This window comes from Phyllostomus hastatus, unplaced genomic scaffold, assembly GCF_019186645.2.
Source record: "Phyllostomus hastatus isolate PE091 unplaced genomic scaffold, TTU_PhHast_1.1 phas_scaffold_93, whole genome shotgun sequence".
Lineage (NCBI taxonomy): Eukaryota > Metazoa > Chordata > Mammalia > Chiroptera > Phyllostomidae > Phyllostomus > Phyllostomus hastatus.
Genome location: NW_025334042.1, coordinates 25,197,242 through 25,219,425, shown reverse-complemented (window position 1 = coordinate 25,219,425; position 22,184 = coordinate 25,197,242). Strand labels below are relative to the sequence as shown.

The window sequence follows — 22,184 nt, the reverse complement described above, 5'->3', positions numbered from 1 at the left end:
AGGGTTCACTATGTGTATTTCACTCTTTCAGAATATTTTTATAATTTCCTTTATATAAATCGTATACCTTGGGTGAGATTTATTCTTTGGCTCTTTATACCTTTTAAGCTATTGAAAAATGGTATTTTAAAAAATTAATTCCTAATTGTTGTAGGTTGGTAGTGACCCTCGATATATTTTGCATATTAATTTTATGTCCTGCAAACTTATTCTCATAATTTATCTGCAGGTTCTATTGAGTTGCTTATATTGTTTATATAGGCAATCATGTAATCTATTAGAATAACAGTTTTTTTTCCTTCCTTATCAATCCTCCCATTTTGGTTTTTCTTGATTTACCGCACTGTTAGTGACCTCCACTGAGAAGAAGTGAAAGGCCCATTGTCTTGTTCCAGATCTAAGGAAATACTTTCAGCATTTTACCGTTAAGTACAGTTTTTTATAGGCTTTGTGGAGCAAGCCTTTATCAGTCAAGTTGATGAAGTACATTTCCATTCCTAGTCTTACAAGAATTTAGTTTAGTTTTGTTTTCATATGATAAATGGATGTTGGATTTTGTCATCCTGCTAGAAAGTCCTATTCATTAAATGTTTAAAATTAAATTAAAATTTTCTTTTTTCTCTAGCAAAGAAGTTTGTGACCCTAACATCGGTGGCAAAATCATAATGTGTCCTCAGTGTAACATTTGTCCATTCTGGGAACTCAGTATTACTTGCGAGTCCTCACAGGTAATTTTTGTTTTTCCAAGTAATGAAAGATATTTTTTCTTCTAATAATGTTAGTACAACATAGAAATTATATTTTCTCTCTGAGGAATTCAGAAAAGTAATTTTGAACTAACCCTTCATTCTGAAAGGTAGATATGGAATGCACATGTTTGTTCTCCTTTTACAGATAATAAACTGAGATTAAAAGCCTTATCTAAAAATCTCCTGGAGAGTCAGGGAGGAACTGTGGAATTGAAACCACTTGAGTGTTTCCAGTAATCAAAGCAGAAATCTCAAACTCAGCTTATCTCATGAATACTATTTGATAGGTTTACTTTTATAAGTATTTTTTCTTAATTCAAGTGAGTGGAAACCTGAAATTTGTACTTGTGTTTTCCCAGTTTTAAAGTGTGCTGAAATTATGTTTGAGTTTTTAAAGACTGCTGGTCAGATTTAGACTGTCTCTGTAAATATGCATGAAAAAGTTTTTGTGTACAATATAAATGACAACAGATACTCACTTTGTCTCAAAACATTCCCACAAAACACGTCTGGTTCCCCTGATACATGCAGATGGTCTGGAGCTCTGTGACATCTCAAAATCCAGGAGAGTTAGGATGGGCGCTGGGGCTGAACGGAGCTTACTGACAGGCATGCCAGAAGCTGCAGATAGGAAGGGAGAAGCTCAGTGTGCTTTGCAGAGTTTTCCTAACAACACTGACACATTCTCTCCCTCATTGTGTGTGATCCTTCCTCTCTTCCCTTGTCCCACTCCAAAAGTTTAGGGACCCTTACCTGACCACAGAATACTTTGACTCCTCCACGTGAGTCTTGTTTTTTGTTTTGTTTTGTTTTGTTTTGAAGATTTAATTTATTCATTTTTAGAGAGAGGGGAAGAGAAGGAGAAAGAGAGGGAGAGAAATATCAATGTGTGGTTGCCTCCCACATGCCCCTTACTGGGGACCTGGCCCCCAACCCAGGCATGTGCCCTGACTGGAAATCAAACTGGCGACCCTCTGGTTTGCAGCCGAGCTCAATCTGCTGGGCTACACCAGTCAGGGCTGTAAGTCTTGTTTTAACTGAATGCAGTACCACTCTAGTGATGTCACTTTATATTTTGTACTTTGTGCAGTCTTGGGCTTATCACTTTTGACACAACAACTCCGTGGGACAGAACAGATATTATGCCAGTTTTACAGCTTGAAACATGGATGATCTGAGAGATTAAATAGTTTGCTCAAGGTGACCCACCTGTTAACTGACCAAGCTGGAAACTGACAGCAGCTCTGCGAGTCCTGCCATTACCCTGCTCCTCGCAGCTGACAGTGGTACCAGGCTTCAGTCTCAAACTGAGCTCTATGTTTGAAAAACCACTCCGCTGCGTAATTAGGATGATTGCAGGGTATTGTCAACACATGGATTTTTACACTTAATTTATGCATTAGAGTAAATTTCATTGCCCACCCCCGAAACCGACACCAATTCTAGGCTACAAATATCTGTCATAGATAAGGCAAAACAAGACTTGAAGCGAGTAAGAGGGAAGCTGCGTTCTGGTGATGTTAACTCACAAAGGTCAGGAGTCAGTGTGCGTCCCCAGGCTCTGGGTGTAAGGCCGCGGTCAACAACAATACCAGCGGCAAAGTGTGCTCCGAAGTGCGACTGTAAATTCCATTTTCCTGGAGAAATTCTCTTTCACACACCCCACCCCAATCTCTCTTCTCCTTTCTCCTGCTCCACCTACCCATCCTTAACCATGTGACTTTCAAATGTGTCCCCTGTGGATGTATTTTTCCTTGTTTCGGAAAAAATGAGTCATTCTGTTCCAGTTTCCTGAAAGATCCCTTGAGCCTGTCAGAGTGATTTATAAAGGGGAGGAAATATATTAAAAATGAGCAAAAGAATGAATAAAAAATGTGTAGAAAGAGAGCCTTTTTATGCTTCTCTTTGTTGGTTACTTCAGTTATTTCATTATTTACACATTTACTTATATATTTATTTCTGCCTTTCTTTGGGGAAGAGATGGAGTGTTCACTAATGGACATGTGTGCTGAAAGGGTTAGCGGATTACAAGTAGAAATGTGAAATCAGGATCAGGGACATGAAGAAATGGTTATGTAAGCGGGGAAATAATCAGGATTGATATTTTGTGTGTGTCATTGAGTGCTGAATAAAGTTCTTAGCTTTTTGGCTGGCAAAATACAAGGGAAACATGGTAAATCATAATATTCTGTCCTTAGAAATACATTAAGCTATACAATTTTGATTTTGTTTTTTGTAGGAAGAAAGCATAGCAAATGGTCGCTTTTCTAGATTCTGATTGGGTCCTCTATAAACATTGTCAGGCCTACGTAGAAAGTGCTCTCTTTCTTCCCCACCCTACGTGACTGCAGCAGAGTGCTGACTCAGGGCTGCTGGTCACACTGCTGGCTCTCCCTCTCTGTGCCCTCTGCCAAGCAGGCCAAGCCAGCTTCTTACCGAGAAAGCCTCGTGCTTACCTTGTCTCCTACTTCCTGTTCCCGTGTCACTGTGGGTCACATAGAACAGAGAGGCCAGCCATCTCACTCTCTCTCTCGGGTCCTTGATTCTTACCCATGTGCAAGAATGGTAAGTGTGTCTAAGCCACCTGCCTACGTCTCGTAGGAGTGCAGGCACATTCCCTGCCTTGAACCAGGCAACTGGTGTGATCTTGGCATCAGCAAGAAACCTGCTTTTTCAAGCTTCTCCTATTTGTTTTTCCCTCACACTGACAGATGTGCTTCCACTGGCTTTTTTTTTTTCCCAGCATGGTAGGGTGAAGAATTTACAGGATTTTTTCTTTGTAAAGTGGGTGGGTGGCGGTGTCAAGACCAGGATGGAGGTACCAGGCAGAAAGGGGCGTGCATTGACTCCCAAAGGAGCAGTAACAATGGACAGAATTGTCAATGACAACAGGATAATGCACAAAACTATCTTCCATAAAACTTTTCAATAAGGGATAAGGCATCACATTAAAAGACAACTTAGAGAAGATGGTCCTGAAAGAGTCAAAGCTAAAAGATTTGACATGTGTGTGGAGTCCCAGGGCCCAAGGAGTAGGTGGAGAGCTTGCATTGCCAGGGCACACGCTCATCTATTAATTGTCTCCCTTGTGCGGGAGTTGTCGAGAGGAATGATTGGATGGCAGCAACTTGGGGTTGTGCCTTCTGACCAGGGTACAGGGGTGTCCAGCCTGTGGCTCATGGGCTGCATGCAGCTCAGGATGGCTGTGAATGCCACCCAACACAAAACTGTAACTTTACTTAAAACATTACGAGATTTTTTGTGTGTGTGATTATGTATCACAATGTATTGAATGTGTGGCCCAAGACAACTCTTCTTCCAATGTGGCCCAGAGATGCCAAGAGGTTGGACACCCCTGAAAATGACTGAGGTGCATCTGCCTTGGAAAATAGATGTATGAGTAGAGGATGAGGTGGATAATGTCTTATGAAAATAATGTTTTTAGTTTGATGAAGGCTTACCCACTTTACAGCAGTATAAAGGGCAACCCAAAAAGTTACCGAAAACCAAGTAGAGATTTCCTTAGAAACAGCTTAGAAGTTTCTTTAGCATTTAACAAGCTGTCTTTTTTGTTTTGTTTTGCTTTCCTATAGCTTCTTTTTCTACTCTGTGGTCTCTGCTTTTCATATGATCTATTGGGAAGTCAATATGATATATGTTTGCCACTGTTTCCATTAACCTTACAGATATTTTTAGGAGATGTAAAAAAAGCTCACTAATGAAAAATTAGTAACTAACTGAATAATTTTCCAGGAATTCATAGAGGGAGATGAGCTATTTATATACTAGCAAAAAGATGAAACTTAGCAGAACTAGTGAATAGAGCTTTCTTTGTGCAGGTATGCCATTTATTCCTTCATGGTCATTGTACCCTTTGCCATGTCAGCAAAAGCTCCTGTGCATCCTTATTCTACCAGAAGCCTCTGTCAGCGAGGGCAGAAAGGCATCACTGGGTTTGGGGAAGCAGAGCTGTTCTTAGGGAGAGCCATCTCAGAATAAACCAGCTTTGCACTTCTCTTATCAAGAAAGGCAGGAATTCAGGAACTCTTCCTCTGACCGAGGCGGGATGATGATGAGATGCAAATCATAATCTAAAAGTTGCTTGGAACTCATTGTATTCTCAGGGTCATGCTACTTCCTCAAATTGTTTTTATAAAACCTCATGGATGAGGCCATTATTCAAAAGCCTGAGAGAAGCTTTAGACAGTGGAATTGTAGCAGCTATGCCAATTTCATTGTCATGACATGGAAGGATTCCATTGCAAAGTGCACCTGTAAATACAGCAAAGGCTGTTTCCAAAAGAATGAGAAATTCCATTTGTAAGTACTTAGTAAATACAGTGCCTATTAAGCTAGGTATCAACTTTAAAGAGAAATTCAGACTGTACAATACACAAAGCATTGAACAGTTGATAAATTCTATTAAGTTGGGAGCAGGATTAATTTATATGTCATATTTTTTGTATTTTCCAGAAATTGTGCATCTTTGACAGTTTTGGAACCCTAGTCTTTGCAGTATTTATGGGTTTATGGGGTAAGTTTTCTTTTCTTTTTTTTTTTTTCAGTTTATTTTTGCCTCCTAACAAAAAAACCCTAAGATCATACAAGCACCCAGTTTAGGAGCATTATACAGTTTTGTGCAGGCTATCAAAGCAACGCACTTTTAGGAGTGTGGATTGCCTATCTTCCGCTCCCCCAGAACTCCTTTTAGAACTCTTAAAGGCCATTGTGTCGGTTACTGGATAAGAGACAGCTTCAAAACGCAGTAGCTTAAAACACACAGCCATTATTCTCATGATCCTCCAGGTCACCTGGGAGGATCTGCAGGCGTGGGCTGGCCCAGCTGGGTTCTGTGTGGGGCCGGCAGCCCTCCTGGGCCAGGTGCTCTGGCCGTTGCCCTGCTGATTGGTGTGTGGGGCTCAGCTGGGCAAGCCCAGGTTCTTCACACGGTGGTTTTAGGGTTCCAAAGAGGACAAGCCTTAATGTGTACACACTTTTTAAGCCTGTGGTTGCATCAAGTTTGTAAATGTCCCATCAGCCAAAGCAAGTCATGGCCAAGCCAACAACAGTGTGAGGAGGTTTTGGCTTGGATAGAGGGAGGCTTGGTTCACTGGGAGCCGTTACCGTAACAGCTTCACAGCCGTGGGGTTGGGCTCGGGGGAAGCACCGACACTGGGATTCCAGGTAAGCTTTCGTCTTTATACATTTCTATATGAGTGTGTATTTAATAAGTATGTGCTATTCTTATAATAATATTGTCGCATCCTATTTAATACATTGAACAAATATAATCCTAAAGAGCATAATTTTATACAGAAGCTCTAACATTACATTCATGTATTTACTTTGAACAGCATTGTTAACAAGGCAGTTATTTTCTTTAAATGCAGACTTTTACATGTTTAATTGATGTAAATGTTCTACCATAGAAAAAATAGTTTCATTTTCAGCAATAAACACGTGTCCAGTCTCACTGTGTAAGGCAGTGGAAAACAGAGTTCAGGTCGTAGGTAGGTGGGGGAAGACACGGAACCACGTCTCCTACTCTTCGACAACACTTGAACACGCGCGTCTTCGCGTGTTCTCCGGGGGCGTCTTCAGCCATGTTTCTCCATCACAGTGGTCGTGCCTGCGAAGTGTCTCCAAGTGGATCTGAGAGCAGACCATTCTTTTGAACACTTTTTAGAGATACCAGCTACCACTCCATGATTAACTAGACCCTAAGGTAGCCAAATGTATCAGAAAATTACATCGTCATTCAGACCCTAGCGTGTTTTGGCTGAAAACCAAACACTGGCCACTAGCTGATGCATAGAAGAATAAAGGTCAGATTCATGCAGTAAGACCCTCTGCACTCCTCCACGGTACACTACACAGTCATTTCCCCCAGTAAGAGCACAGGTGCCAGATGCATGGACGGTGCATGGTTTTAACTCTTGTCTACACCTTAGTCTCAGCACTGATTCCTAATATATAAAATTATGACACTTCTGTTGAACTCCACATACTAATGGATGCTGAGAACCCCCGTTTAAAAAGGCATTGTAAGTAAAGCAAAAACATATATATGAATTTTGGCAGTGGAAAGACAAACCTCAGAGATTGCCTAGCTCTCCTTGGTGTCCGTGATCATGAACTACACTGTGTTTATAGAACTGACTTAAGCATATGGAGCCTCTGATTTTCTTTCATCAGATTTTAGAATACCCTGCTTGTAGCACCGTGTGTGTGTGTGTGTCTCTAAGGGTGTGTATGTATGCTGCAGTCTTAATTTAAGTGCCTTATATTGCTTTTCTTCTTACCTCTGCCTTATGAGGATGCTGCTGTGAACCTCTTTACAGAAGGCCTGAAATTGTAGAACTGAAGAGGCAGGAGGAGCCTGTGAAGTTTTTCATATCACCATCATCATATTCCTATGCATCATTTTAGTGCCCAGGTGTATGTGGCACTTAGAGGGTTATACTCTTAGCGTGGCACTTAGGAGTTATACAAGTCAATGGTGGAAAGCCCTTTATAATAAATATAGCACAAATCATGTACTTGTCTTCCCTTCCCAGGCCAGCCCAGCCCACCCATTCATACTGACTCACAGAGTCCTGACACGAACCCATGGTTGAAGTCAAGGTTCTTAACACTTCCCCCGCTCCCCTTTTCTTGTTGCTTCTTACCTGCTTCTGTCTGATCCTCCCTGGCTCCAGGCTCTTGGCTGCACGACTATAAGTTTTCACTTTCACCTTTGAGTTCTAGTCTAGGCCTAGTGGTTTCAGAGAAACACTGGACACCTGGCTTATAAGGGTCCAGGGAACTGAGGACCCCTTATAAGGGCCATGGCCCTAACCAGCTGTGCTTGGGGGCCTCAGGAAATGGCTGTAGCAGTGGTGTTCCAGAGCTGCGCTGTTCCTGCCGGGTCCGCGTGCAAAGCAGCACAGCTCCTGCAACCACCTGGGCTTCCGTTCGCCTGTTTCTGATTTAAGTGACACACAAATGCATATCATGGGCATTTTGAAAATTGCATCTGGAATTCTAGCTGCAAGAGAGTCTATGAGAAACGGAGTTTTCACCTTGCAGTCTTCCAGTTAGGAAGTTGAAGTAAAGGCTAAGCAAGCTCATGTACCTTATCTGCTTCTGTGAGCAAAGTAATCTGAATAGTTTCAAGGCCTGTTAAAATGTTCCAACCCTTCAGCAGCAAACTTTTTTAACCTTCTGTTTTTAATTTAAAAAAATTAAAAATGTGATATTAGTTTCAGCCTTGCAACATAGTGATTAGACATTTATTTAAATTACACAGTGATCACCCCATCTGACACCATACATAGTTATTACAATACTATTGACACTATTCCCTTCAGCAGCAAATTCTTACAGCAGCTGAACATTCCCATCTCCCAAGGGTGTGCCCCTTGTCCTCAGATATTGCTGGATGTAACACCACCAACGCTTTCGGGATCTGAACACCGTACTTCCTCATGGGCATCTTTTTCATCTGATGCATACTCTATCTAAATGCAGTAGTATTGTGAGTAAGAGGACAAGCTGTTCTTGGTTCTTAGGGTCCTAGGCAGCCTTCTCTCTTCTCTTGTTATTTGTTGATGAAAGAGTTCTAACTATGTCTCTCTAATTAGCTAGAGCAGGGGTGTCAAACTCATTTTCACTGGGGGCCACATCTGCCTCATGGTTGCCTTCGAAAGGCTAAATGTAGTTTTAGGACTGTGTAAATGTAACTATTCTTTAACTAGGGCCAAGGAACTCTGTACTGCCACAAGGTAGAAACAAGGTGCAGGGCTGGATAAAACAAGGTGGAGGGCTGGATTCAGCCCGTGGGCCTTGTGTTTGCCACCTGGTAACTAGAGCTGCGTGGTGTGTTTTGCCAGAGAACGTAAGTAAGGTGCCTCCCACTGGTGTTCCGCCAGTTGTTTTACTGCAGGGAGAGAACTAAAGATACAGAACAGGAAATTCCTGTGTGACATCATGCACGGTCACGCCAGGTCCTGGTGCTCTCAGTCAGGGACACACGGCAGCATGAGTCAGTGGAGATGCGGCCCAGCAGTACTCCAAAACGTCATGTGGTTCTACCAGGCTATCTCTGTCTTCCAGGAACCCTGAGATTACTTGACTAGGTGGAATGAAGAACTGAGAAACTCCTACCCAGTCCTGCAACACTCTAGTTTTTTGCCTTCAGGGCTCAGGATTTGCTACCAGCTACTATTTTTAACCAGGTCATTTCTTGCTTGCATGGCAGCCCTGTCAACCTCCTAGGCAGGACTCCTAAAGTTCAGGATCTGGTAAACACCAGCCTTTTTACCCTTTATGTTCAAGTTCAGGGAAGACAAGGAACAGTATCCACTCTTCCTTTATAGTGCTGATTAGGATTTTTTATATTGCTTTTCGTAAGAAAGATAAGTTTCCTTTTTGTAAATCATCTCTTGTTGATACCATTGCTAGAGAGTGAGTAAATGGATGGCTATTACACTCCCATTTTAAAGATGAGGAAAGTGACACTCGGGAGATGAAGCAAATGACTCAAATCCCCTGAGACAGAAAGTGACAAACACAGAATAAAAGCTCTGCAAATAATCCAGCTGTCATCAGCCTTTACATCAGTGACAAAATACAGCATAATAAAGTTGTAGGAAACTTAGAAAGATGCATAAATATTTACATGATTGATGTAATAGCACTCTTCTGTCTGGGGCTTTGAATCATAGGAATGGGTTAGAAAACGTCGGTTCCCTATCTGTGGGTCTTCCCCACCTGACACAGGCGTACCAGGAAGGAGAATGCACGAGACTTCCAGCTTCATTTTACCAGCCTCGTGAGATAAAACAGACTCATTCCATCCATGCCTGGCTCTCGGAGACAACATGAGCAGGAGTTTAATGTTTTAATCACAATTCAATTATATGAATTGAATTATAAATTCATATAAGTAAGCTGCTTTTTTATAAAATGAAAAATAACTTTCTTTGCAAGGAAGGAAATGGGGGATTTTCTCCATTTTTTAAAAAGAATTTCAAAAACATCTGCATTTCTAATAGGTTAAAATTGCAAAATTTGGAGGAACTACAGTAACGCAAGGAAGATATTTAGAGTGGCTGTTTAGAGGGCTTTTTCCAGCAGGCTGCGTTCATATCAGTGTGGGCGCACTGTCCACCCACCTGCAGTGTGTTTCCTTAGGTTGGATGGGACCGGAGTTTCTGCCACTGTGTGGTCACAGTGCTTCAAGTGAGTTGCAAGGTAGGACAGGACACTTGATGATTCCTTTGGTCCCTCTCCCCTGAAATCCTCCCAGTGGTCAAGGTGCTGGAGCCACCATGACCTTCCCAATCAGCTGTCACGTTCTCTCCGGCTTGTTCTCCACCATAGCATGTCCAGACCTGCTGCTGGGTATGAGGTGGACTGAGGACCCAGGGGGGCTGGTAGAGCAGAGAAGGGTGGAGAGGGATGGTCATGCACAGAGAGGAGCAGGTGGGGCCATCTAGGCCCTCTGAGCAGATGTCCCAGATGGTGGGGGTCCTCCAGTTCCTGGGTGGGCTCCTTGCAGTTCATTCATTCAGCTAGTATTTATTCCGTGCCCGCCATGTGCTAGTGCTTCAGCATGAACAGAACGAGGTTCCTGCCCTTGAGAAGGTGACATTCTAGTGGGCATGACAAATGATAAGTGTAGAAGCAAATGCCAGGTGGGATCGGGAATGCTCCCTGTTTTGAAGCGTGGAAGTTGAAGTCAGCATAGGGAATACAGTGTGCCCTTTCTGAGAGAATGCACGCCACCACAGGAGGGGTTGACTAGTTTAGGGGGGAGACAGAGTTGAGAGGACATACAATCCCGGCAGTACAATTCTCAAGTAAACTGAAAAGTAACGTTCTCCTATTTGATGGGCTGCATGAGTATTTATCAAGGAGATGTTAGCCTAGGGAACTTTGGTAAGGGGGTGGCATACACTGTGCTACTTCAGATGAAGCCCAAGGAGGGTCGACTCATGGGTGACTCACTTGCCCCACTAGGCGTGTGTTTTGGGAGTTTCTGTCACATGAGGCTAGCATGGATAGGGAGGGAAGGAGTCACATGTGACAGGCCCAGCGAGTTACAGTTTGGTCCACAGACTGACTTAGTGCCCTCCAGACTTTCATCCCCTTAATACCTCATTCCCTGCTGTTTGGAGACAAGGACACAAATGGCTTGGCGGTTTCTCAGTGGTGGAGGCATCAGTCAACAGCATGGGCCCCTTACCTTGGCTTTGACCTTAGGTAGATGAGACGGCGGGGTAGCTGAGTTACTGAGATGTAGATACCACACTTCCGTTCTCACATAGAGGCGTGTTTTTGAAAGGTCTGACCAGGGAGCACAGACGCTGTCTTAACTGCAAACAAGGAACAGGTTCTTTCAGACTGGGAATTAAGTAGTAAGTGCGAGCCCACGAGAGACACAACAAAAAAGAGGGCCTTCCTGAGAGCGGGAGCAGCCAAATCCGTCCTGCTGCCCCACATCTGATGGGTGAACCAGCTGAATTTCACTCACAAGTTATTCACTTACGGAATTTGGGGCATTTGAGCAACTGCAGAGTGTCAGGAAATACTACCCAAGGGCTTTGTAGATTTCGCCCTCCAATGTTAACTCATCCAGTGTAGCTGTTGTGCAAGGAGATGGAATTTGGTGGGCTATCGGCCCCTTGCCTATGCTCCCTGATGGGGCCAACGGATTACAAGGTAGACTACAACTTGGTGGCAGGGGAAAGGGAGATGTCATTCCTACTTAAAGAAGCTAGAAGGCCTTATATAACTCCTGCCCTGGGTTTCAAAGCTTCATAAGAAAAACTAGCTTCCTTCCAGCTCCCCAGCCAAGTAGGAGACAAGAAGTGGTCTTCTCTATTGACTGAGCTCTATGCCTCCATTAACAATAGCACCCATAGCAAAGAGCTGGACCACCACCTCTATTCCCTTGTAAACCTTCCAGTAGCCACAGCAGTGACTGCCAAGGGTTGGTGTGTCCATGGAGGCCTGTGTGAGGAGAGTTACTGGTGTATGTCCTAGAGGGGTGCCAGAGTCAAAAGCTGGAAAAGCAAGCAGTGATAACACCTAAGCAAAGAGTGGGTGCCAGGCCCTGACTAATGCAGCTCAGTGGATTGGGCATCCTCCCACAAACTGAAAGGTTGCTGGTTCGATTCCTGGTCAGGACTCATGCCTGGTTTGCAGGCCAGGTCCCCGGTTGGGTCCATGTGAGAGGCAGCCCATTGGTGTTTCTCTTGCACATCAATGTTTCTCTCCCTTTCTTTGTCCCTCCCTTTCCCCCTCTCTAAAAGTAAATAAATAAAATATTTTAAAAATTATTTTTAAAAAGAGTGAGTTCCATGGTCCAGTGCCAGAGGGAGGCGGGCTATAGAGCAGGAGAGCTGAAGAGCAAAGTTTGGGCTCTGGAGCCAAGAATGCCTGGGTTTGACTCCTGGCTCCAACACAGTGATCACAGGCAACTAGCTGAACTTTCTGTGCCTGCTTCTTGGTGCCTAAAATGGGGATAGCAGTAACTATGACCTCAGAGGGCTCTGAAGGCCTTTACAGAGATTGTGTCAAGAAGTTCACAGCAGCCTGTAAGGTAGGTTCTGTTTCCCCCATTTTCCTGCCATCCCCACCTGGCTGCCCCACCCTGCTTATCACACTGAGTGCCCACTTCCAGACTAGTTGCAGTTTCTGGGAAGTACCTGGCTCTCTTGTCTCCTTGCCTTTGCATGCACAGCTCCCTGGGGGAAATGACCTCAACCTGATCAGTTCTAAGTCATCTCAAAACTCACCGTAGTGGTCCCTCCTCTAGGAGAGCCATGGTCACATATGCTGGCTCTGTGTGCCCAGAGCAACCTGTGCTTACCTTCCTCAAAGACCTTCTAATAGTCCGCAGTTACTATCACTTCACTACAATCCCTATATGCCAAGGAGCCCCTTACAGGGAGATTGTACCTTTTTTTCTCTTCTCAGTACATAGTAGACTCTCAAAAAATGTTTATGGATGGAGTAGTAGTAACTCCGGAATTTCTGTACAAGAAGGGCTGAGTGGTTGCTGTCTGGAAGAGGGGCCTAGGGGACTTACCCTGAAACCACTTTTTTAATTAACCTTTAATGTTGTCTTTATTTAGTATTTTAAGTTACAAATCTTAAAAAGTAATAAAGATTTCTAAAAAAATTTTTATTTATATTTTGTGCAAGATAAAGAAAAATATCAGTTTTCTATATTAAGAATATTATTTTAATTTGGGGTGGCTTGGGTGACAGTAAACAGATTCAGGAACTCCTAAAGCAACCCCCTCCTTCCTCACCACCAGGCCCTTAGGAAGGAAGCAAGGGGGGAGGGGGTTAGGGTTAGTGAGGAGGAGCAGCCTGAAGGATGGACCGTGAACTGCTTTGAACTACACTAGTTATTTGTACTGCTTAGTTGGCAACAAAGTGCTAATAGCAGATGCTTTAGCCTTAGACACACTCACACGCCTTCTGCTCATGACAGTATTACCTATCTCAGAAGCCATAGTCCACTTTCACAAGTTGAAGTATCAGTGTTTTCTAAAACAAAGAGCATTAGCTTTTTGTTTTGCTCTCAAATATTAATATTGCCTATACACTAGATTCTGTTGATCATATACAGAGGTGTTATGGATAATTAATATTATGTAGTACAGATTTCATCTGAGACATCAACCATCACTGACAACCCACATCATCCTGTTCTCTCTTTGTTAGTTACCTTGTTTCTGGAGTTTTGGAAGCGGCGCCAGGCAGAACTTGAGTATGAATGGGACACCGTCGAATTGCAGCAGGAAGAACAACCGCGGCCCGAATATGAGGCACGGTGTACTCACATGGTAATAAACGAGATCACTCAGGTAAGGAGGATGTTACTAGATGCAGGGGTCGCTGATTGCAGGGGTTCTCAGCCTTGGCTGCGCATTGGGATCCCTGGGGACCTTAGAAAATGGTGATGCCTGGTCCCATCACTACATTCTCTGATGGTGCTTGGTAGCCTGCAGTGCGTTCTGGGCACGGAATTTTTAAAGCTCCTCTGGTAATTCTAATGTGCACCCAAGGTAAAGAAGCTATGCCTAAACAGTGGACATGGGAGGTAAATGTAGTCCTTTAAAAAAAAAATGGACTCTGACATAAATGTACAGTAAGTCTTCACTTGATGTCATCAATAGTTTCTGCAACTTTAAGCAAAATGGTGTATAACGGAACTAATTCTACCATAGCCTAAATGGTTCCTACATCATCTCGTCAACATTGTAACAAAATGACATTGAACAAAACAACGTTATTTGAGGACCTGCTGTATAAGAAAAAGATGCATTGGTTTGTGTAAAAATGTACTAAAAAAAATAGACTGTGTGACCAAGGAAAGGTACATAGGTTATTACAGTTGATTCTCAATTTTTCACATGTACTTTCATTATTTCAGCCCCTTTCATCCTAGATTTAGCTGTCCCTTTGTCTTGCATTAAAGCCTCAGTCACTGCTCCCCCTACTGGTTGGGATGTGCACGAAATAATGTGGCTCTTACCCTAGAGTTGGGGGAAGGATGGAGGAAAAAAACATTTGTTGAGGTCCAGCTATATTCAGTCACTGTAGGAAACATTTTATATAATTGGAAAGGTAAATTTGCTGCTGCTACTGCTGCTGCAAAATAAAAACAACTTACATCTCTCTGTAAAATATTCCAAAGCCAGTGAAAGATGATTTTTGAATTGTCTGCATTATTGCTTCTTTCCATCAACACAGAAAATTTGGAGCTGATTGTCCTTGCAGTCATCAGCATAAAGACAGTAGCTCCTGAATATGAGTAATTCTTGAGAAAAAATGCTTTTACCAAGAGCGTCTGAAAATGTCCTCAACTCTAGATTTCATAAATTGAAGCACAGATTTACGGAATGTCAGCTCTGAAAGGGACTGGAGGGAGCACTTCAACCTCCTCGTTTTATAAATGGGACAAAGAGCCAGTTCAGTTATTACAAGAAGGTGACATTTTTGAGTACTGAAAATCAAAAGCTTATGTTGGCAACATAAGGAAAACACCAAAGAAAAGAACAATTGGGTGATTTAACCTGCCAATTTTAAATTTAAGATTGCTAACTAATAGATTTAAATTTCCACTGACTTGTTGCTTGTTTGAAGATGAAAGTTCATTTGATTTTACCCTTCTCATGTTTACTTCTGTTGCTAACACATCTTCATTGGTTTAGAGAAGCACACAGTGTGACAATCAGGTCTCGGGAATGAGGCTGCCTGAGTTCAAATCCAAACACAACAACGTAACAGCTGAGTGATTTGGACATATTATTTAACTTCTCTGTGCGGTTGTTTCCACAATTAAGGAATGGAAGCAAATTTAGTTGCTTCCTCATATGATTGTAGTAAGGATTAATCTACTTAATGTATAGAACCTACTTATGTAGTACTTGGCACAGAGTAAATTGCATAAAGTATTTGCATCTATTGTTATACCATAGCTGCTTTTGCTAACCAGGCAAACCTAAAGAAGTCTTGATTTCTTCTCTTAAATTTTTAAATATAGTTATATAAAATAAAAACTAAAAACTTTAAAAATTCAGTTATGACAAATGAATGTGTAAAGCTCAACCAAGGAACACGTACTGGACACCTAGTATTTGCAGACACCTGTGAAACGTTTGGCCTCGCATGGGCTCTGTACTGTCATCGCTTCACCTCTGAAGTCTAAGGCAGGAAATGCAGCTTTACAGCCTCTGCCATTGTCGGATACCTGGCTCCTGAGCCCAGGTTATAGTGGATGAGTTTTCATTCATACTGGCATTTTCAAAAAATATTATTAAAATGAACACTGCACATGTTTTGTTGTATGTAAATTTGAAATTTTTAACAAAAACATGCAATTATGAGTTAGGAAGTGATATTTGAAAACTAATTTTTAGAAAAATTATCTTAAGCCTAGGAGTTAGTGACTGACTGATCAAAAGAAAAATCATTTCATTTGAGTAATCTCTTGATTGTCTAAATTTCTTCATTTTTTTTTAATCAGGAAGAAGAGCGTGTTCCCTTTACTGCCTGGGGGAAGTGTATACGTGTGCTCCTATGTACAAGTGCTGTCTTATTCTGGGTAAGAGTCACAAAGTTTAATATTGAATATTAAATGTTGAGCAAACTAAAATCTGAGCTGGAAACTATGTAATCCCATTTGTTTAAATCTGATCAGTGGTCCCGGATTTTGCAGTTCCTGGTAAAGAAACCAAATTGGAGGCATTAGAATTCTAAAATTTTTCAGTAGTAACAACTAAAAATGTCTAGAAATAGTCTTAACAAAAAAATAGCAACTACCAAAGAAAAGGCATAAAAGCTACTGAAAGATTTAAAAGCCTTAAACAAATGATTCTAGATCAAAAGACAATATTCCTAAAATAGTTGAACTTAAGAAATTAATTTTGACTGACTTCCGGCAAGATGGAGGCGTAGGTGGATGCACCGTACCTCCACGCACAACCAAGATTAGAACAACAACAATTTAGAGGCAGAATAACACCCAGAACTGATAGAGAATTTATCTGAATGGAAGTCGGACAGCCAAGAAGTTGAAGTAGACCCGTTCATCCAGACCGGTAGGAGGGGCGGTGAGGAGGAGCGGGCGCGGGTTGTGGCATGGAGATCGGGGAGAACTGGGTGCATAAGTCAACCGGGAGCGCGTAAGCCTTCCGGGACGCAGCGGTGGACCCTGAGTACGCAAGCGGCGGTTGGCGGACCCAGTGAGGTGGAATTGTGGACCAGGGCAGAGTGGGCAACCCGGATCCCAGAGAAGGGACTGAGATCCCAGGAGAACAGAGCTACTGCCACTGTTCCCTCCCACCCCCGCCCCCACATACAATGTTACAATCTAGCGACTGGGGTGCCCTGCCCTGGTGAACACCTAAGGCTCCGCCCCTCACCGTAACAGAAGCGACCAGACAGGGGTGGGGAGGACAGAGAGAGAGAGAGAGACATGTCTCCAACAGAAGAACAGATCAGTCCCCCAGGACTCATCCTTTTGAGCTACCAAGAAATAGCCAATCTATCAGATGCACAGTTCAAAACACTGGTGATCGGGAAGCTCACAGTATTGGTTGATTTTGGGCACAAATTACATGAAAAAATGCAGGTTACCATAAAAGAGATGAAGGAAGATGCACGGAGAGCCAATAGTGGAGGGAAGGAAACTGGGACTCAAAACAATAGAGTGGACCAGAAGGAACAAAAAAACAACCAAGCAGGAAAGAAGGAAGAAATAAGAATTCAAACAAATGAGGAGAAGCTTAGGAACCTCCAGGACATCTTTAAACGTTCCAACATCTGAATTATAGGGGTACCAGAAGGCGAAGAGGAAGAGCAACAAGTGGAAAAGTTATTTGAACAAATAATAAAGGAGAACTTCCCCATTCTGGCATAGGAAATAGACTTCCAGGGAGTCGAGGAAGCTCAGAGAGTCCCAAAGAAGTTGGACCCAAGAAGGAACACACCAAGGCACATCATAATTACATTAGCCAAGGTAAAAACAAAGGAGAGAATTCTAGAAGCAGCAAGAGATAAGAGGACAGAAACCTACAAAGGAGTTCCCATCAGACTGTCAGCTTATTTCTCAAAAGAGACCTTACAGGCAAGAAGGGGCTGGAAAGAAATATTCCAAGTCATGAAAGACAAGGACCTACATCCAAGATTGCTCTACCCAGCAAAGCTTTCATTTAGAATGGAATGGCAGATAAAGTGCTTCTCAGATAAGGTCAAGTTAAAGGAGTTCATCATCACCAAGCCCTTATTTTATGAAAGGTTAAAGGGACTTATCTAAGAAAAGAAGATAAAGAAAAAACATGTATAGTAAAAGGACAGCAAACTCACAATTATTAACAACCACACCTAAAGCAAAATCAAAAGAAACTAAGCAAACAACTAGAACAGGAACAGAACCACAGAAATGGAGATCACATGGAGGATTAGTAACAGGGCAGTGGGAGGAGGAAAGAGGGGGAAAAGGTACAGAGAATAAGTAGCATAGAATGTAGGTTGAAAATAGATAGGGAGAGGGTAAGAATAGTATGGGAAATGTAAAAGCCAAAGAAATTATAAGTATGACACATGGACATGACTAAAGGTGGGGATATGGGTGGGAGAGGGTGTACAGGGTGGAGGGGAGTGAAGGGGGGAAAATGGGACAACTGTAATAGCATAATCAATAAAATATATTTAAAAAGAAATTAATTTTGAGTATATTATTACTAAAATCATAATAGTATTGTAATAGTCAATAACATGAAGTTTTATTGGCTCAAAAAGAGCCAGGTAGGACCTGAAGCCCAGCGTGGGCCCCGATATCAGCAGTAAAGCAACATGTGCGAAGGGAGACCTGAGTCAGTGGGATGAGTCCAAGTTGTTCAGCAGATAGTCATGGAACACTTGTTAGCTGTTGGGTAAAAAACTAAAGATTGAAACAAATTATGAACCACGTACTATAATAAATTCCAGAAACCTTAAAAATAAGTAACACCAAAGATAACTAGAAGTAACTATTGATGGATATAGTATCTCTAGCTGTAAAAAGATTTTCTAAACTTACTAATAATGGGAGAAGTTTTAGAAGAAAATATTTAAAGATTTCCACACATCAAAAGCATCCTAAGTTTAAACAAAACACTATAAGTAATGTTGTTAACAAATAGGGCAAAGAGTTAATAACTTCAATACATAAGAAGTGGAGATCACTTCTAAGAAATACCCAAGATCTCAGGACTTAGAAGGCAGAGGATGTGAGTGCACATTCACAAAAGAAAGAGTATCATGGAAGATGTCAAACCTCAGTAGTAGGTCAGTGCATGTTAAAATGAGGTCCAGTTTTGCACCTCTCAGTTGGTGAGACTGAGTGTCTGAGCGGATGAGATGCAGGAATCAGTACTCTCATGCCTGGTCTGTTAGACTTTGCACTGCTCTGGCCTTCTTAGAAAGCAGTGTGGCAGTATGGGTCAAGAGTCAAATATATTCATATGCTTTTGTCTACTAATCCAGATTTTAAAAACTTTTAATCAGGAAGTATTTCAAAATGGTAAGTAAAAGTCAGTAAGGAATTAGTCACAGACATAAATATATCAGCCAAAATATTCTACTTCCAACTCTTTTTTTATTGTTCAATTTTATTGTTTATTTTATTACAGTTGTCCCAATTTTTTTCCTTTTGCCCTCCTCCACCAAGCCCACCCCTCTCACCCACAGTCACACCCCTCTCTGTTGTTCATGTCCGTGGGTCATTCATACATGTTCTGTGACGAATCCCTTCCCCTCCCTCCACCATTCCCCCCTTCCACCTCCCCTCCTACTGCTATCAGTCTCTTCCCTGTTTCCATGTCTCAGGTTCTATTTTTGTCATTAATTCATTTAGTTCATTAGATTCTAGTTATAATTGAGGTCATATGGTATTTGCTTTCATCACCTGGATTATTCTACCTAGCATAAAACTCTCCAGTTCCATCCATGCTATCACAAAAGGTAGGACTTCCTTCTTTCTTTCTGCTGCATAATCCATCATGTAAATGTACCACATTTTTTAATCCACTCATCTACTGATGGGCACTTGGGCTGTTTCCAGCACTTGGCTATTGTAAAGAGCACTGCTATGAACATAGGGGTCCCTAAGTTCTTTTGAATTGCTGTTTCAGGATTCTTACGGTATGTTCCCAGCCATGGAATTGCTGGATTATAAGGCAGTTCCATGTTTATTTTTGGAGGAAATTTCGTACTGCTTTCCACAGCGATTACACCAGTCTGCATTCCCACCAACAGTGCACTAGGGTTCCCTTTTCTCCACATCCTCACCAGCACTCATTGTTTGTTGATTTATTAGTGGTGGCCATTCTGACAGGTGTGAGGTGATATCTCATTGTGGTTTTAATTTGCATCTTTCTGATGGCTACGGATATGCTCAAAATATGCTCAAAATATGTTGAGCATATTTTTTCATATGTCTATGAACCATCTGTATATCCTCCTTGGAGAAGTGTCTATTCAGGTCCTTTGCCCATTTTTAAATTGGCTTTTTGTCTTCTTGGTGTTGAATCATGTGAGTTCTTTATATATTTTGGAGATTAAACTCTTGTCTGAGTTTAACTCTTGTCTGAGTTAACTCATGTCTTGACATGTATCATTGGCAAGTAGGTTCTCCCACACAGTCAGTTCCTTTTTAATTTTGATGATGGTTTCTTTAGTTGAGCAGGAACTTTTTAATTTGATGTAGTCCCATTTGTTTGTTTTTTCCTTTGTTTCCTTTGCCCTAGAAGATATATCAGCAAAGATATTGCTGCATGAGACATCTGAAATTTAACTGCCTGAGTTTTCCCCTAGGACTTTTATGGTATCACAACTTACCCTGTATTTAAGTCTTTTATCCATTTTGAGTTTATTCTGGTGTATGGTGTAAGTTGGTGGTCTAGTTTCATTTTTTGCATGTACCAGTCCAGTTCTCCCAACACCATTTACTGAAGAAATTGTCTTAACTCCATTGTAGGCTCGTGCCCTGCTTCCAGCTCTTCATGCAGTAAAATATTGTGTGTCCATGAAAATATGTTGTGGTGTGTAAAAATCTTATGGTTATGATAGGTTTAAAGAAAAGATGCAATTATTAAAATGATTTTAATATACAAACTGCATAGTTCTGAAGGAATTGTTGCCTATATTAGATGATAGATACATTTTTTCATATTTTTAGTCTTTATTTTTATAGTTAGGAGTCTTTCGATTACGGGAAACAGAAAATCAATCACCAACAACAACAAAAAAGTGGGAGTGGGTGGGATTTATTGGTTCCTGTAACTGAAAACCCCAGCCTGAGGCGTGGCGTGGGTCCAGGATAGACACTGCAGACCGAATGACAGCAAGGGCTGTGTCTTATTCTGTCCTCATTCTGCATCCGGTGGTCTCCCAGCATGGGGGTTCCAGCCGTGCTCCCTTACGGTTGCAGCAGTCCCGATCTCAGAGCCCAGGAAGCCAAGCCAGGTCTCTTTTAGCGGCTTCCTCTAAAAGAAGCTTCTCTTCCGTGGGCACTAGGAAGCATCTCTTCATATCTCAGTAGCTCTTAGTAGGTTATTTGTCAATCCTTGAGTCAGTTGCTGAGGCCAACAGGATGAGATACCTATGAATCTCAAACGAATCAGGATCTACCACTGGAGCCCAGAGCAGGGAGGGCAATCTAGCCCAAACCACAGGACTGAAAATAAAGAGGTTGTTCCCTCAAAAGCAAAATTCAGGTCCTTTTCTAAGACTAGAAACAGATCTGGGCAGCAAAAGCAACTTTTGTTCACTACAGGGTACTTTCAAATTTTCTATGATGAGCATATATTAAAAGTTATAAGAAAAATATATTAAAGTTATAGAGAGAAAAAGATATGCAAGAATCTTGAGGAAGGAGAATGAAAAGCTTCCCTGACTCCTGTGAAGAAATATTGAACCTATCAAGTGCCCTGAAGAAGCATGGAAACGTTGAGTTTGTAAAAGCTCTGGGATGAATTAGAATTCATTTCAGAAACCACATGTGAGGCAGCACCATGTAGAGGGCAGTACATCTTTGGGGTCCTTGAGTACCTCAGTTCTTCACTTACTAGTTGCTTAATTTGGGCCAAATCACTTAATCTCTGTGGCTCTGTCTCCTCATCTGTAAAAGGCATCTAATCCGCCCTACTGCACAGGGCTGTAGATACATGTGTGCTGAGGTGAATAGTACGCATTTCAAGAATCTTAACTCTTATAATTAATAGCTTTAAAAATTATTATGGAGATAACTTTTTAAAATACTATTTAAATGGTCTGTATGTGTTATACTGAGAGAGAAATACACATTTCTCAGCCTTGTCTAACATTCTCACATACTCCACGTATTTTTTTTAAAAAGTCTTCCTTTCACAAGTGTTAAACCTTAACTGTGAAGGAAAGGAGATAATGAGAGAGATTAGAGGAAGAAGTGTAATGCCTTTTCTACTATTGATGGCTGAAAAAGTAAGAAAAACATCTTGTTAACACTGTAGTTGCCATAGCCATAGCTAATGCTCATATAATACTTTTCACATGCCTGGGCTCAGTGTTCTGAGTGTTTGCACTTAGAGCAGCTCACTGGGTCCTACCACAGCCCTGTTAGTTAGTTGCTGTTATCAACCCCTTCCGCCCCGGCCTCCCCCCCCCCGCCCCCCCCACCCCCCCCCCGCCACTTGCTATGGGTGAGGAAGTTGAAGCTCCCAAAGGCTGAATGATTGTACCAGGCCCCACCGCTGGCGGCAGAGCCGGGCTCCAGTGCAGGAATCTGTGCTGCTCACCCCTCCTTGGACTGCTTTCCCAGGCGAACACCAGCCTCCTTCTGTTACTGCAGACAGCACGACGTGATTGGCTCAGCCCTGAAATTCACATTCTTGGTAGCTTTTTCTCTCATGG

General features: G+C 42.1%; 1 protein-coding gene across 4 annotated transcripts in view; it reads left to right on the top strand.

Annotated features, from left to right (window-relative positions):
* The window catches only part of ANO6 (anoctamin 6), a 192,765-nt gene that overhangs the window by 142,679 nt on the left and 27,902 nt on the right, over positions 1-22,184 (top strand). For all 4 annotated transcript variants that reach the window (XM_045829292.1, XM_045829293.1, XM_045829295.1 and 1 more), the window contains 4 exons: positions 626-728; positions 5,223-5,283; positions 13,470-13,612; positions 15,778-15,855. In XM_045829292.1, the coding sequence (XP_045685248.1) occupies positions 626-728; positions 5,223-5,283; positions 13,470-13,612; positions 15,778-15,855 (385 nt within the window). The remainder of the gene's footprint in view (positions 1-625; positions 729-5,222; positions 5,284-13,469; positions 13,613-15,777; positions 15,856-22,184) is intronic.